This window comes from Haliotis rubra, unplaced genomic scaffold, assembly GCF_003918875.1.
Source record: "Haliotis rubra isolate DU_JTF1 unplaced genomic scaffold, ASM391887v1 Scf86, whole genome shotgun sequence".
In the NCBI taxonomy this organism is placed as follows: domain Eukaryota; kingdom Metazoa; phylum Mollusca; class Gastropoda; order Lepetellida; family Haliotidae; genus Haliotis; species Haliotis rubra.
The window spans coordinates 1,023,038-1,040,079 of NW_025767590.1; the positions used below are offsets into that span (position 1 = coordinate 1,023,038).

The 17,042-nt window shown below is 41.5% G+C and overlaps 1 protein-coding gene across 1 annotated transcript in view; it reads right to left on the reverse strand.

Moving 5' to 3' along the window:
- The window catches only part of LOC124262878, a 237,732-nt gene that overhangs the window by 13,875 nt on the left and 206,815 nt on the right, over window positions 1-17,042 (reverse strand). Inside the window, exons 14-22 of the mRNA XM_046697461.1 lie at window positions 16,364-16,505; window positions 11,586-11,797; window positions 10,238-10,751; window positions 6,446-6,625; window positions 4,556-4,706; window positions 4,514-4,518; window positions 3,121-4,448; window positions 2,108-2,229; window positions 811-824 (exon numbers count right to left, since the gene is read on the reverse strand). Coding sequence (XP_046553417.1) covers window positions 811-824; window positions 2,108-2,229; window positions 3,121-4,448; window positions 4,514-4,518; window positions 4,556-4,706; window positions 6,446-6,625; window positions 10,238-10,751; window positions 11,586-11,797; window positions 16,364-16,505 — 2,668 coding nt within the window. The remainder of the gene's footprint in view (window positions 1-810; window positions 825-2,107; window positions 2,230-3,120; window positions 4,449-4,513; window positions 4,519-4,555; window positions 4,707-6,445; window positions 6,626-10,237; window positions 10,752-11,585; window positions 11,798-16,363; window positions 16,506-17,042) is intronic.

Genomic DNA, 17,042 nt, shown 5'->3' on the forward strand with positions numbered 1-17,042 from the left:
CCACAGCTGGCTGATATCACACTATAGTACTCATATGGGAAGGTTCTGCAGACAAAATAATGCCCTATTTTATAATTCTGACACATAGAAATTTGCACAACATGACTGGTTGATTTAGACCCATTGTCAGTCAAGTGGATTTTATAAATGTGACATCATGATAATAGCAGTTATAATGTCCAATCCTTGTTACAAAGCAATAAAGCATGATAAGAGACCCGACACCTCTCCTGAACCAACCATGCATAACATACACAAACTGTTTTTCTATAAATTGACAAGGATAATAAATGATACAAGATGAATGATTGCCAAAGATGACTATGTTGAGAAAAAATCTAGTACTTTGAAAAAAGTATCATATTAAAGATACCTGAAAGAAAATGTTACTTAAAATACAAGCTTGAACGTCACCGGAACAACTTAACGAGAAAATATCACTGGTTCCTTGTAGAATAAGAATGCTTACTTTTATTAAGAGTATTCTCTTGGCTCCAAGCACATCCTATAATTGTTAGGACTCAAGTTGGAATAAGCATAAACTATGATATGCAAGCTTCTAGCTGCTGTACACTATTCAACATGCAGTCTGTTGTGGACGGCTGCAGTATCTACAGTTATCCCATCACCAAGCAGTTATGAACAGACTCTGCTGCCTTCAACTGTCATTAAGAAGCTGTCCTTGCAACTTACTCACAGAGTTATGCCCCTTTGGCTACTCTCATTTGTTTGGTGTTTTTCTATCATCAAAATAACAATAGTTTTGTGTGTGGTTTGTTTCAGGTTAAGAATGAATATTTCTTACATTACCTGATGGATACAGACTGCAAAATAGAGTTTGTTTGTTGTTTAATGCTGCTATCAGCAATATCCCAGCAATACAGCAACAAATGTTGATAAATGTGGTCTAGCGCTACTGGATTGAAGAACTATTCCTCAATCACACTACTTATTAACTGCACCCTTCCCACCAGTAAGTCAGTGCATCTAGATTCAACCTGGGGTTCCATATCACTCGAACCTGTTAGTACACCTGGGGGACCTTAACAGTTACCATATATGGCTGAGCCATTCAGCTATCAAGATATCAAAGTAGTTTTACATTACAATATAATATCAAACAAACTTGAACAAGTCCATCAGAAAATGTATGAGCAATGTTTGTATACAAATAATTTGTTGAAAATAAAACAAATAGTAAAATTCACCAAATATTTTCAAACCATGACTTAAAATGACCTCAGTCGGCTTCATTTGTAAAGCTGCACTTTTTTATATTTTTGAGTTACCAAATCATAGAACAAAAATAGTTAGCTTCATTGTTATCAATAAAAGATGAAATATTACACTCAAACCAAATGAAACAACTGTGAACTGTATTCAAAACCCTTATAACGAGGTTAAAGCCATGTTTGTCGAGAATATCAAACATCCCCATTTAATACTCTACTTTGTCCACACCTATTCGACATACTAAAGAAACGTACGCTGATATAAAAAATGTTACACAAATATATATTCATTGTTATTTCATCCTGCCAAAACAAATTGGTTTGCAAAAATGTTCTATGCATAAAAGTAAAAACTGTATCGCAGCTAATCTTTCTTGATAGCGTCAATGGTTACGTCACTCAGAAGGCAAGCATGTGGAACTGTAAGGTCCCTCGAACAAAGTAGTTCCGGCTGATGACAATCAAAATGGCATGTTATAATGGTGATAACTGTAGAACTAGGAACACCTTGAAGAGCATGTCCCAAGAATTTATTAAAAAAAGTACTCCAGGAATAAATTCAAAAAGGACTATAGCTATAAAGCTAACTCTAAAGAGATTTCAGTTTGAACTGTATACACTGAAAATGATTCAAAATATTGTTAAGTAAAAACAGTTATCTTTGTGTGCTGTTAAATATATTACTCCACTTTTTCAGACATTTTATGAAAGGGAATTCATGATTGTCATGGCAACAAGAACTCATTGTGAAGGGTGCTGTGTGATGGAACTGCCCCCGATTGATGCAGGTACTTGCCGCCCCATCCATGGCCACATGCATGTTGCTGCGATACCCATGCTGAGAATTGTACAATAACATACGACAACAGTGGTGCTATCGGCTGGTGTTAACTTTACACGGCTCGTCATTGCATGCATGAACAGTTGGTGTGGCGGACAATGTCCCCGTGTTTACCTGATCATTATCATCATCATCATCATTATCTGTGGAATCCAGCTGAAAAACCAGGTTTATGGTAAACATGGAATAACAGAAGGTAAAACTATGGTAAACATGGAATAACAGAAGGTAAAATGTGTCAGGATTGTATCATGTTTTATGCATCTAGCACTGTCACAGCACACAACATGAAATGTAAGGTTTGCTTAATAACAACTACACAATTAAATATATTAACCTGACTGACTGACTGGTTTTACACCACTTTTAGCAATATTCCAGCAATATCACATCAGGAGACACCAGAAATGGGCTTCACATATTGTACCCATGTGGGGAATCAAACCTGGACCAGATTTTCATAAATTATCTTTTTCATCCAGGAAATAAGACACTTTCCTGATCATATTATCTTCCATAAATTAAAAAAATAAGAAAAGTTGCTGACATGTGATAATGTGATTCTACCTACCACTTTTTCGCACACACCATTACTCTCTCTCTCTCTCACACACACACACACACACACACACACACACAGTGATTACCCTGAACGACATCTCATCTCCTAGTTTCACAGACATGGTTATAGATCAAAGGACATGCATCACAACCTTGAAACTGAACAGATATGAGTATCTAGTTCTTAGACCAAGGTTGTTAATCACACAAAATATGTTAAGTGACACACAACTGACACACATCAAAATCCTGACACAAATTTACCTGTTTATCACATGGATAAGAGTAAAAAAAACTGTTGAAAACACAAGAATGAAGTCACAAAAATCAAAAGAAGATACCAAGAAAAGTAATGTTTCTGTTCACTATAAGAAGAAATAAGCTATATATTACAATCAGAATAAAATATATTACAATGAAGGTAACATGAAGAGAAAAGTTTAAGCAGGAAGGAGAGTGGCAAGATAGACAAGGGAAGTAACCCACCTTCTCAGAACTGTTGGTTACATTTGGAGGTCTGAGGATTGTTGACCGGGGTAATGCCAGAGTTTCAATCATCTTCATAGACTTCTTTGAATCACTGACTGGTGTCAGGGAACCATCTGAGTTTGAATCTGTGTCTCCACTGCCATCTTGACTCATGGATTTCTTAATATTTTCTTTGGAACCACGTTTACTAAATCTCGCAACAAGGTCAGAAAAGGATCCTGTTCTTCGAAGCGAACTCTTCCCCTCATCACCCATCTCTTTGCTGACATTTTCACTACTTTCAGATTTATTCTTCTTCAGTCTAAAACTGCTCCGGTTGGACTTTTGTATTAGGTCATCTTTACAAGCTTTTAATTTGGCTTTTAATGATGCAAAATGTTCAGACCCCTCACTTTCCTTTTTGGAAGGTTTTTGTGCACTGTCAAAAGACCGAGCTTTGGAAATCACAGGCTGCTCTGTCTTTTCCGGTGGAATAAACAGCTGCGACAGTGGAATTCTGTCTACACTACTGGTCCTCTTAGGAGCAAGCACTCTCAGTGATGCAGCCTTCTGCTGGCCTGGTTTCAACATGGCCGACTCAGCAGACGCCAAAATATCCAGAGAGGAGCTCCGGTGAAGTCTTAATGATCCAGTCCACGAAGCCCCTTCAACACGAGGAAGTGACGCTAACAAACTGTTCAACTTTTCTGACACAGTTGCTGGAGATTCAGCAGCTATGCCAGTCTTTTTCCCTGAAACTTTGCTGACCTGACCCAAAGATGAAGGGGGTTCAAGTTGTCTATGCACTGATTTATCCCCTGTCTTGTCACCTGGCTGGGAGGAATCCACAGATTTGCTTTTATTCGTTGCAAGAAAATCTTTAGCTAGTTGTAGGGAACTAACATCTACAGATGACGAACGTTTATGTCGGAATTTTTTCCGTTTGGTTTCAGCCTTTTCATCACTGAATGGAGGAACAACAGGAATGTCTTCAGTGCTGGGTGTAGAACTCTCCGGTGGAGGAGGTATGATCAGTGAAGCAAACTCATCCTCCACCATCTTCATGTCCAATGTCGCCTGTTCCACTGGGTTCTTCGGCCGGGCACCATGCCAAGTCTGTGAGAGAGGATCTGATGCCTCGCTATCTATTTCTGAAGGTGGAGGAGGCACAGTGAATCTGGCTATGAGCTCATCGATGTCATTGTCAAAGAAGTCAGGACAATGGCCAACACTTGCTGATTTAGCCAACTTCTGTTGTGGTGACGCACGGACTGGGGGAGGGGGAGCTGGTCTTGCTGGTCTTGATACTTTATGCGAAGTGGTGGGTGCAAGGGGCACTGGTTGTCCTGAAAGAAAGAAGACATTATGAGAAGGCCGTCAATGTCTGTAAAACTGGGTTATGTAATCCAACCATTACTTTGTATGAATGTGAGATATTACGATGCCATCTTACCTGGTGTTGCAGTGCTGGAGAGGGGCAGTGAGGTAGAGAGTTGTGTCACCCCCGGGTTTGGGTGTGAATGTTGGAGGAGGTAGAGCTAGCATGGTAAAGTCTATTATGTTGTCATCCTCAGGTGTAACTGGTGGTGGAAACAATGTCAGATCTGAAAACAGAAAAATAACCTTGTAAATGATGAAATCCCAACTGTACTCAAGCACTCGTATAAACTCTGAAAACTAAATCTGTACTTTTCATTTAAATAATTCAAAAGACTGTCCTGAAATTGCCTCCAGGAATTATTTCATATCAGAGAAGGAAGCAGATTAATTCCAGCAACACACTATCTACTTGGCTACCAGTATGCGAAATAGTCACTGGCCCGCTAGCCTGTGGCTAGTAAAAATCCAGTTGGGCCAGTAAGTCTCCACAGTCACTGGCCTGACTGGCTAGCAAATTTTCATGGGGTCTTTTTGTAAATGTTTTAGTCTCTCCGACTTGTTAAGCAATAATAAACTTTTAAATCCTGCAAGATTATATGGTCTGACAAAAAATGTTCATATCAGCAGCTTAATGATGAAACCCGTGTCATGCCGATAATATCTTATTCTCATCTATTTTTGTAATCTTTTGCTCAGTTTCTACATTCAAATTTCGGGCTCAAGTTAGTGAACTATTTTGTGGGCTAGTAACTTTCAGGCATAGCTAGCCCGACTTGGTAACACAATTTGGAAACTATTTCGCACACTGTTGGCTACACATCTGTAACTGGAATCAATGTGACCATATAGCAATCTCCACAATACACATGTTCAATGTACAAAGTACAGCTGATAAGGCAATTGTAAATATATAAATGTATACAGTTTCTTAAACCCTACTTCAAAACAGTCTGCAAACCCATGCATAAGTATGCAAAGCACTTCCATATAATACCCCTAATCCTTGACTGTTTATATGGTGATGAAATGCTCTAGGCTCAAAGAAGAAGGCACAATATCACTCAAGTTGCTGTGTATTATTTCCAATGCCAAGCATGCACATAGTTGATGAGTGAGTGAGCTGGGTTCAATGCCACTTTCAACAATTTCAGTTATGTCATGGCATCTCTGCTTAATTTGGGAGGAAAGCCATAAATGTTGCACTGTCTTTAGAGGTTTACCATTAAATAATAGCCATAAGCGAGGGAATACTGCTGACAAGAAATCTGATGTATTCTTAACCAAAGATTACAGTTCCTGACATGCCGAAGGGAGACAACTCTGTACATCAAATTGCAGCACCTTGACAACTGGGCCACCAGTTGTGAAACATAATCATTCTGTGCTTGGTTCTCCTGTACACACAGAAGGTGAAGACCAAACTGAAGACACCCTGTGTGAGTGAGGGTCCTCCTGTGTGGCTGTATATGGGCAGTCTGCATATATGATGCTGCTAATGGCTACCTCTTAGTCTATGTACAAGCTAACTATTTAACTCCATTCCCAGAATCATGCATGTTTTAACCAGAATACTACCTGTGATCTCATGATCAATGTAGACATTCTTTCCCTTCCCTAAAATAATCAAAGCATCAAAGACATACAGTCAATTTACAAGGTCCATGTATTTATCTGAAGTTTGTCTCCATGCCAACATCAAATGTAAATTTTACAACAGCGGATAAAAAGATTTGCCATCAGGATATTATAACTTTTAACCTCAAAAAGGTAAACTGTATCACAATGATAACAGATCCAATAATGTAAAGGACCTCCCGTCTTAGTTTTAATTTATTCCATTATTTTTCCAATTAAATTCAATGTTTGCTTTTCCTTTGGAAGGCAGTTGTGACAATGATATGATGGAGAAATATTTCAAGGCAACAGAAAGACTGGAAGTGGTATGAAGAACAGACAACATTACCAATGATATCAGGGTCGAAGTAAACCCTCTGGCCCTTCATGTTGGTAGGGTCGTTGAGGACATCGATCAGCTCCTGGGGGATGTCATCAGGGCTGTGGAGGCCGAAGCTCTCAAGGAGTTGCTGCTGATCTAGGTCTGATGTAGAATGGAGATCCGGGCTCAAGAGGCCAAAACTGTGCTCTGTGAACAGAAACAAGGACAGTGACAGGGAGTTTCAGGTCAGTAGCAGGGAGTTTCAGGTCAGTGACAGGGAGTTTCAGGTCAGTAGCAGGGAGTTTTAGGACAGTAACCGGGAGTTTCAGGTCAGTGAGTTTCAGGACAGTGACAGGGAGTTTCAGGACAGTAGCAAGGAGTTTTAGGACAGGCAGTAGCAGGGAGTTTCAGGACAGTGACAGGGAGTTTCAGGACAGTAAGGAGTTTCAGGACAGTGACAGGGAGTTTAAGGTCAGTAGCAAGGAGTTTTAGGACAGTAACCGGGAGTTTCAGGACAGTGACAGGGAGATTCAGGACAGTGTCAGGTGAGTTTCAAGTCAGTGACAGGAAGTTTCAGGACAGTAGCAGGGAGTTTCAGGTCAGTAGCAAGGAGTTTTAGGACAGTGACAGGGAGTTTCAGGACAGTAGCAAGGAGTTTTAGGACAGTGACAGGGAGTTTCAGGTCAGTAGCAGGGAGTTTCAGGTCAGTAGCAGGGAGTTTCAGGACAGTAGCAAGGAGTTTCAGGACAGTGACAGGGAGTTTAAGGTCAGTAGCAAGGAGTTTCAGGTCAGTAGCAGGGAGCTTCAGGTCAGTAGCAGGGAGCTTCAGGACAGTAGCAAGGAGTTTCAGGACAGTGACAGGGAGTTTAAGGTCAGTAGCAAGGAGTTTTAGGACAGTAACAGGGAGTTTCAGAACAGTGACAGGGAGATTCAGGACAGTGTCAGGAAGTTTCAGGTCAGTAGCAAGGAGTTTTAGGACAGTGACAGGGAGTTTCAGGACAGTAGCAAGGAGTTTTAGGACAGTGACAGGAGAGTTTCAGGACAGTAGCAAGGAGTTTTAGGACAGTGACAGGGAGTTTCAGGTCAGTAGCAAGGAGTTTCAGGACAGTGACAGGGAGTTTCAGGTCAGTAGCAGGGAGTTTCAGGTCAGTAGCAAGGAGTTTCAGGTCAGTAGCAAGGAGTTTCAGGTCAGTAGCAGGGAGTTTCAGGACAGTGACAGGGAGTTTCAGGTCAGTAGCAGGGAGTTTCAGGTCAGTAGCAGGGAGTTTCAGGACAGTAGCAAGGAGTTTCAGGACAGTGACAGGGAGTTTAAGGTCAGTAGCAAGGAGTTTCAGGTCAGTAGCAGGGAGTTTCAGGACAGTAGCAAGGAGTTTCAGGACAGTGACAGGGAGTTTAAGGTCAGTAGCAAGGAGTTTCAGGTCAGTAGCAGGGAGTTTCAGGACAGTAGCAAGGAGTTTCAGGACAGTGACAGGGAGTTTAAGGTCAGTAGCAAGGAGTTTTAGGACAGTAACTGGGAGTTTCAGGACAGTGACAGGGAGATTCAGGACAGTGTCAGGTGAGTTTCAAGTCAGTGACAGGAAGTTTCAGGTCAGTAGCAGGGAGTTTTAGGACAGTAGCAAGGAGTTTTAGGTCAGTAGCAAGGAGTTTTAGGACAGTGACAGGTGAGTTTCAAGTCAGTGACAGGAAGTTTGCAGGTCAGTAGCAGGGAGCTTCAGGGACAGTAGCAAGGAGTTTCAGGACAGTGACAGGGAGTTTTAGGTCAGTAGCAGGGAGTTTTAGGTCAGTAGCAAGGAGTTTCAGGTCAGTAGCAAGGAGTTTCAGGTCAGTAGCAGGGAGTTTCAGGTCAGTAGCAGGGAGTTTCAGGTCAGTAGCAAGGAGTTTCAGGTCAGTAGCAGGGAGTTTCAGGACAGTAGCAAGGAGTTTCAGGACAGTGACAGGGAGTTTAAGGTCAGTAGCAAGGAGTTTCAGGTCAGTAGCAGGGAGCTTCAGGACAGTAGCAAGGAGTTTCAGGACAGTGACAGGGAGTTTAAGGTCAGTAGCAAGGAGTTTCAGGTCAGTAGCAGGGAGCTTCAGGACAGTAGCAAGGAGTTTCAGGACAGTGACAGGGAGTTTAAGGTCAGTAGCAAGGAGTTTTAGGACAGTAACTGGGAGTTTCAGGACAGTGACAGGGAGATTCAGGACAGTGTCAGGTGAGTTTCAAGTCAGTGACAGGAAGTTTCAGGTCAGTAGCAGGGAGTTTTAGGTCAGTAGCAAGGAGTTTTAGGTCAGTAGCAAGGAGTTTTAGGACAGTGTCAGGTGAGTTTCAAGTCAGTGACAGGAAGTTTCAGGTCAGTAGCAGGGAGCTTCAGGACAGTAGCAAGGAGTTTCAGGACAGTGACAGGGAGTTTTAGGTCAGTAGCAGGGAGTTTTAGGTCAGTAGCAAGGAGTTTTAGGTCAGTAGCAAGGAGTTTCAGGTCAGTAGCAAGGAGTTTCAGGTCAGTAGCAAGGAGTTTTAGGACAGTGTCAGGTGAGTTTCAAGTCAGTGACAGGAAGTTTCAGGTCAGTAGCAGGGAGCTTCAGGACAGTAGCAAGGAGTTTCAGGACAGTGACAGGGAGTTTTGGGTCAGTAGCAGGGAGTTTCAGGTCAGTAGCAAGGAGTTTCAGGTCAGTAGCAGGGAGTTTTAGGACAGTGACAGGGAGTTTTGGGTCAGTAGCAGGGAGTTTCAGGTCAGTAGCAAGGAGTTTCAGGTCAGTAGCAGGGAGTTTCAGGTCAGTAGCAAGGGAGTTTCAGGTCAGTAGCAGGGAGTTTCAGGTCAGTAGCAAGGAGTTTCAGGTCAGTAGCAAGGAGTTTCAGGTCAGTAGCAGGGAGTTTCAGGTCAGTAGCAAGGAGTTTCAGGTCAGTAGCAGGGAGTTTCAGGTCAGTAGCAGGGAGTTTCAGGACAGTAGCAAGGAGTTTCAGGTCAGTAGCAGGGAGTTTCAGGTCAGTAGCAAGGAGTTTCAGGTCAGTAGCAGGGAGTTTCAGGTCAGTAGCAAGGAGTTTCAGGACAGTGTCAGGTGAGTTTCAAATCAGTGACAGGAAGTTTCAGGTCAGTAGCAGGGAGTTTCAGGTCAGTAGCAGGGAGCTTCAGGACAGTAGCAAGGAGTTTCAGGACAGTAGCAAGGAGTTTCAGGACAGTGACAGGGAGTTTTAGGTCAGTAGCAGGGAGTTTTAGGTCAGTAGCAGGGAGTTTTAGGTCAGTAGCAAGGAGTTTTAGGTCAGTAGCAAGGAGTTTCAGGTCAGTAGCAAGGAGTTTTAGGACAGTGTCAGGTGAGTTTCAAGTCAGTGACAGGAAGTTTCAGGTCAGTAGCAGGGAGTTTCAGGTCAGTAGCAGGGAGTTTCAGGTCAGTAGCAAGGAGTTTCAGGACAGTGTCAGGTGAGTTTCAAATCAGTGACAGGGAAAGTCAGTTCAGTAACAGGGAGCTTCATCTCAGTGACAGGAAGTTTCAGGAGAGTAACAAAGAGTTAAAGGAGGGTAACAGAGAGCACCAAGACAGTGACAGGAAGCATCCATACCGAAGCAATGACGTTTCTCCAGACAGACACAACTTCAACAAGACCAGGATAGGCACAAAACCTTGTAATGTTCTGCACATATTCAGTGAAACTTACAGAATATCAACATTACAGAATATCAGTGGGAAGTAAGCATTAGCATTGGTGATTCTGCACCAGTGAGACAAGTATCAGATGCTCTTTGGAAAATATACAAGACACACAGACATAAACATTTGTAAACTTAAAGAATCCAAACATTGAAATTTATTACGAATCCTCACTCCAGGAGGAATCTGGCAACTCACCACTTCCTCCCTGGCTCATTTTCCCTTTAGCTGGGCTATCATGAGGCGTTCCCCACGAGTCTGTATCATCACTCTCAACATCAAAACTTGTCCGAGTGTCACCATTCATAATCAAACTGCTCTGCGACGACAACAATGGCCTCTTTTCCAAATCTGCTCCAGAACCACTGTCTGTGTCAGACGGAATCTCCTCCAATCTTGATGGCTCAAATGCTGAATGACCATTGGTCAAAGATCCTGTTTTCCGAACATTTGTAGCAGTACCATTATGACTGGCAGTGCTGAGGAATGTCTGGAAAGTGAGCCTGTTGTGCTGGGAGCTGGCCGAGCTGTTGAGGCTGCTTTCCTCTGTGCTGTCGTCACCGGCAACCAGACTCGTGGCGCCAAAGGAGGTGACCGCCTCCTCGTAAATACTGGTGTTGTGAGAAGGAGTTTCGAGGGAGGTAACATCACCATTGTCATTGTGGAATTTGTTAAGCTGGACTGTCTCAACTGTTTCATTTAGGTCCTCAGACTGAAACAGAATCGGGAGATGTACTAACACGAGTGAGTGAGTGAGTTTAGTTTTACGCCGCACTTAGCAATATTCCAGCTATATGGTGGTGGTCTGTAAATAATGCAGCCTGGACAAGACAATCCAGTGATCAACAGTATGAGCATCTATCTACGCAATTGGGATACGATGACACGTGTCAACCAAGTCAGCAAGCCTGACCACCCGATCCCGTCAGTCGCCTCTTACGACAAGCATGGGTTACTGAAGACCAATTAAACCAGATTTGCACAGGTTGTATAAACAAGACCAAAATCGGCAAACAATAGAAGAATAACTACTACTTGCATCTAACACTATGTCCAGCTGATGTGATGTTTAGTTTAAAATATCACCTGGTCACAATATATTCAACCCATACCCAAATAATGAAAAATATAGTCAAGCCATCATAAGTAGGGCACACTTTCCACTCAGCCAAAGAATATTGTGAACATTGAGCAGTTTCGGGAACCGGTTTGTGAGTTTGTTAGTTAGTTGTTAAATACATCACTCACGCTATATAATGGAAACCTGAAAGTGGTTCAACCTGGACCATACATTCCAGTGATTGATTTCGGGCAGTGATCCGTGGGACACCATGACTGATTATGTTTCTTGGTTTTCAGCACCCATACTGGTAGGTTACACCAACGTGGTAAATGTCAAACACCTGCATCATTTTAAGATTTCCTCTCACAACGGTGACATGCCATGATGTAATGGAGAAACTGTTCCAAGTGGCATTAAACCAAACATAATGACCGAAAGATCAATCAATTCCCATGAAAGAAGCCCAAAGCAGAACTTATGTACCTTCATGCCAAGCTCCTGCTTGATCTGAGCCAGGTATTCCTTGTTCTCCGTGTACGGCGGTGGCGACTGTCCTAGGTCAATCAGCTTCTCATCCTCCAACACCTGGCCGTTCTCCTCCAACACCTGCCCAGCATCCACCACCTCCGACACCAGGTCCTCTGGGTACGTCCATCTCGCTCCCTTCACCCGATGTTTGCTGCTGTATGCCGGTACTGGAACATGAGATTGGAGTGAGTGAGTTTAGTTTTACGCCACTTTTAGTAATATTCCAGCAATATCATGGCGGGGGACACCTGAAGTGGGCACATGAGATTGGAATGCAGACAGACCTTTACAATATTCTATAATAAACTGGTTGCAAGAGTCATTTGTGTGCAATCAAATAATATCCCCCAGTATCTCCTGATAAGGGATTGGATCCTAATGATTTGCAGACCAGTCACATCCTTGTCTAGTAGGATGTCTAAAGACATCACTTTTGTCATAATTTTTTTATTTTCCAGGTTTCCCATCTCCCGCCCATCCTGAATTTTCACTCCAACATGAAATAGTAAAGAGCTTTTTTATCTCAGTTTTTCCAACTGGAACTTTTTGTCGTGATGCGATAACAAGACCTCTTCCCTTCTACTCAAGAAAAGATTCAGGTCAGCTTAATCTTTGTCTACATTTGAAAAAAAAATGTTTCTGTAGAAAAAGTGACTCAAACCAAGGAAAAGACTATTACCAGGTGAACTAAGCTTTATATTATTCACAACATGATTACACATTTAGTGAAAAACATTTTTTCATTTTATTATGTTTAATTGTTATTTTTTGCTTGTCTGCACTCTTGCTGGTCGAGGCCGGAGATGAGAACCATAGAAAAAGATATGAATGGCCTAATACCTTGGCAACTAAGGCTGGTTAGCAGTACATTTTACTCCCACGCTGGTCAATATGTTTTAAAACTAAAACATTACAATTTTATAGGATAATAAGAATCCCACCCTTAAGACCAAGCCTTATCATGTTTTAAACTATTATGAATGAGTTACGACAGGTTTGGCATAAGACACTTGTGTGAGATTCCCTATTTAGCCACACATGGCCATGATCAATGAATATATAATAGCATACATTTACAATACTATGTACAAATGCAAACTTGTCGTATCTTTTAGTCATTGTATCAAGTGCCACTTGGAAAGTTAAGAAAAGTTGGAGCTAATAAAAACTATGCAAAAGCTTAGATTTGAGTCAAAAGTCAATATCTGCTTGTATATTACAGTGCAATTCAGACTGATGGTTTTTGTTGTTGAAAAAAAAGAGAGAATCTATATGTTGTCATGTAAACTTTCTGACAGGGTTCTTAGAAAGACTACACACAGTGTTTAATTTGTTCTAATGGTTGGTTGGGGCACCTGTCGGAGTGGGCATATATGGTCGACACTTGACATGACAGTGCTCTATATACTTTATGATTTTTTTATTATTATTATTATTATAGGATATTTATATAGCGCACATATCCATGCAACTAGTACATGCTCAAGGGGCTGGTAATTTATCCCTCGATCATTGGATGTCAATCTCAAAGGCACATCGTATTATCAATCTCAACTCCCTGGGGAGCATACAACTCTTGCAGCCACTAGGCGCACTGAGTTATTGTGGCTTTCCCATCCTTACGACTATATACTTAAGGAGGGATGTTCCGACAGTATTGTTCATTGATCCTGAACTTAAAACGGATTATAGTTTTTAATTTATGAACTCATAAAGGATAATAAAATTGAGGCAATACAGATTATCTGGGATAGTTGGTATCAATAATGAATTAATTTTGAAACAATCTGCAACTGTCACCAACAAAAAATGACATATTGCACCTTTTGTTTCACACAGACCTCAATGTCTGAGGGGGCTGAGTGGGTTAGATTGCTGATTTGTGTGCTGGCGATCGGGTGCCTGACTGTGAGACTGTGGGTTCAACTCAACCCAATAGAGTACTAGAATCTACACTTTATTGAGAAACCGTAATCCCAGATATAACATATGTCCCATCTGACCACTTTCTAAATGACATTATGTATTCATACTCAATGTCTTCTCATCAGAGGTCATTATATATTGATTAATAATGGTAAATGGTTGTAGCGAGGTCCATAACTAAATTACAAGAGATTAAGTGTAGAAGCTGACATGTTTTTCTAAATCATACTGATGGAATCTGTTCACAATAACGTAATGGTTCCTCTTATTTCACACAACAGTGGAACTTGGACTGTCACACATTAGATGCAGATGATTCTGTACGAAGGTTTAGAAAAAATCGTTGTCAATTTTCCCTTTTCGTTACATGCAAATAAATCTACTTAAATGTGGACATTTCTACAATTATTCAAACCAGTAAATATTCAATATGACCCTCAAGGAGCTTTTAGCCTAGCGAAGTGATCCTTCACTGAATTAATTAATTATGTCAGCCGAGGGTGAAGTAGATTGCCATACAAATTGACCCTGTTAGAGGGAGTGTTAATTGCCTCTTTCAGTTGCTGCTGCTAGTGCTGGGATGCTACAATCCTGCTGAGGGACCTGTCATTTGTTACAGGGGTAGGGGGGGCAGAGTGGGTGAGTTGGTTTTTACACCGCTTTAAGCATTTTGCCAGCAATATCATGGCAGGGGACACCAGAAATGGGCTTCACACATTATACCCATGTGGGGAATCGAACCCGGTTGGGGAAGAAATAGCCTAGCTAGGCCAGAATCTCCCCTTTGGTATAAGAACAAGGATGGGAAACAAGTAGCCTTTATAGTTGATTCAATGGTGGGGAAAGTTTGGCCTAGAAGATTAAGCCTAAGGGGCGAAACTTTGGCCTAGGCTAAAGTTTCCCTGGGGAAGTTTTGGCCAGGGTGAAAGTTTGGCCTGTTACAGTCTTCAGCATGACGAGCAAACACCTTAACCACTGGGCTACCCCACCGCCTCGGTGGGTCAGATATTTGTGATGCACTAAGATTCTGCTCATTTTCTTATGACCTTGCCATGTCCTTGAAAACATTTTCATGATGCTGAGGAGCACTGTATATTTTACGTACAAAGTCAATTTTTATAACCCTCCCAAAGGAATTAATTCTTATGCCCCTCCACTAGGCCTACTGTCCCCAAATCTAGAATTCAACATGAATTTTAAAAGTCTGTTTAGTCCACCAATTAGACACTAACTATATCCATGCACACAAATCTGTTCAATACAGGAACTTCAATTAGACAATGGCGCTGGACAATAAATCATCCCCAGTTGTTTCCCTATATTACAGCTTCCATACCGATGTGTAACTACAGGTACCAGAGATCAAGTCCAGTGAAATAACACCATGTTCCACTAAAGGGAGAAACTCTGTATCGTGATACGAAGCAGATCAGAGAAAGTCATCTTACCAGAAACAATCGGCAGATTTGGAGAGACAGGTTGATACAAATTGTGAGATTTAATTCTACGTTTGGATTCGAAACTCGGAACAGTACTGATTTTTATACAGCTGGATTTTGTTTCCTCATGTAATCTTCCAAGTTGAGAATATTTTTTTACAAAATCACTCAAATATAATCAGAAAGAACTTCCCGGACAACTTCTACAAGAGTTCACACTTCTAAACCTTCTTCTCCAATCATTTGGATTTAACCAAGAAAAAAAATTCAACCCTGGCTGTTTTACTTAATTAAGTTTTTCCAAGATGAAATTCAGGATTGCTCTGAGAAGGGACAGTAATAAATTTTAAAATTGGCTTTAACTGAAAAAGAATTTTGCTCAAGTGAAAATTACTTCAATGGAATGACTGGAAATGCCAAGCTCACAGAGTTATAAACTGAAGAAGATGGAATTTAGAGGTGTAATGAAATTTGACCACGGATGATCAATACATTCCTAGTGATCACAGTTACTTCCCCTTGTTGATAGAGTTGCATGTGTTCTGTGTGCAAGACATGGTAGTAAATCCTCCCATTCCTGTTTAATATTCTCCTCACTGCCAGCCACATCGTGTACTATCTAAAGGTAATATTTCTGAGCCATTTGACTTTTTCAATTGTCAGAGATCGATTTAACTTAAAATGAGATCTTATGGCAATTTTTATGGATTGTAGCCATGTTACTTTGTGCCCTCAATTTGAGGCGGATGTTGGAGTGTGAGATGAACTGCAATGGCTTTAACTTAAAGTGACAGGGTTTATGTTCCCTTGGCGATAGGCTCACTCAACCAAGAGGAAGGCGACAGGCATGAAGTAAACCACGGACATGATCAACCCAAGTCAGAACACTACACACTTCAAACTTAAAAAAGCAATAGTTTCTGAAAGATGTCAGAATCACTGCTGCCAGTCTTCTAACGAATACTCCTCCAATTTATTTTCTTTTTGGAAAATGGATAGGATAAACAGCACCAGCTAAAGTCCAAACACTCAACAGATTTCAGAATGCTTCGATTCTGTTAAAACTAAACAAACTTCCCAAACTAAACTTTAACTGCTTGACATGTGATTTAAGTAGTGAAATCACAAGCATGCCTCCAAACAAGGAATGTTCAGAACAGACAGGTCTGGTCAATGATAAAGTCTGTTCATGTTCAAAGCATTGCTCCAGGAGTTAGCTCAATCCTCATCATAAGCTGTGGTATGTATTCACAATGACAGTTATTATACCACAGTATATGCTGACTATATCTCTATGATGTTTTCTGAAGTCAGTGAATCACACGCTTTCTTCGCTGGCATCGGCATCGATGAAATCATCAGGCTTACATGTTTTCATCATCAGACGGAGGCGCTGAAGTAGCCTTTTCAAGTCGGCAAGCACGATATCATCTTCGAGATCACCAGTTTCATCAATCTGGGATTCTTGACTTGGCAGAATTTCGACATGCTTGAAACAGTTCTTGATCGCCTGACAAGAAACATCTGCCCATGCAGATTTCACTGAATCGCAAGGCTTCTCGTAAGTTTATGCACTGAGGTTTGTCGCCTTCTGCACATGCGATGAAATGTCTCACTAACGATCGCTTGTAATAAGCTTTAAATGTCCTAATAATACCAGCATCAAGTGGCTGAATCCTGATGTTGTGTTGGGAGGAAGAAATGAACTTTGACATTTGTCAATTTCACATGTTTGCAATTGTGGCTGGCTGCATTGTCCACGAAGTATCACGCCATGGCCACGCGACCTACACTGTCTGTCAAAAGTTCTCAGCCAATCACTGAACATTTCAGAGGTCATCCACGCTTCTTGTTAAACGGTACCGAGCATAGATTTCTGGATTGAAATCTTTACCAAAGCAGCGTGGTCGCCGATATTTCCCTATCATGAAGGGTTTCACTTTGATGGTACCTGTTGCATTGCTGCATAATGCAACTGTCACTCTTTCTTTTCACTTCTTTACACCAGGTGTTTTCTTAGAGGCAAGTGTGTGATTGGGTCCGAAGC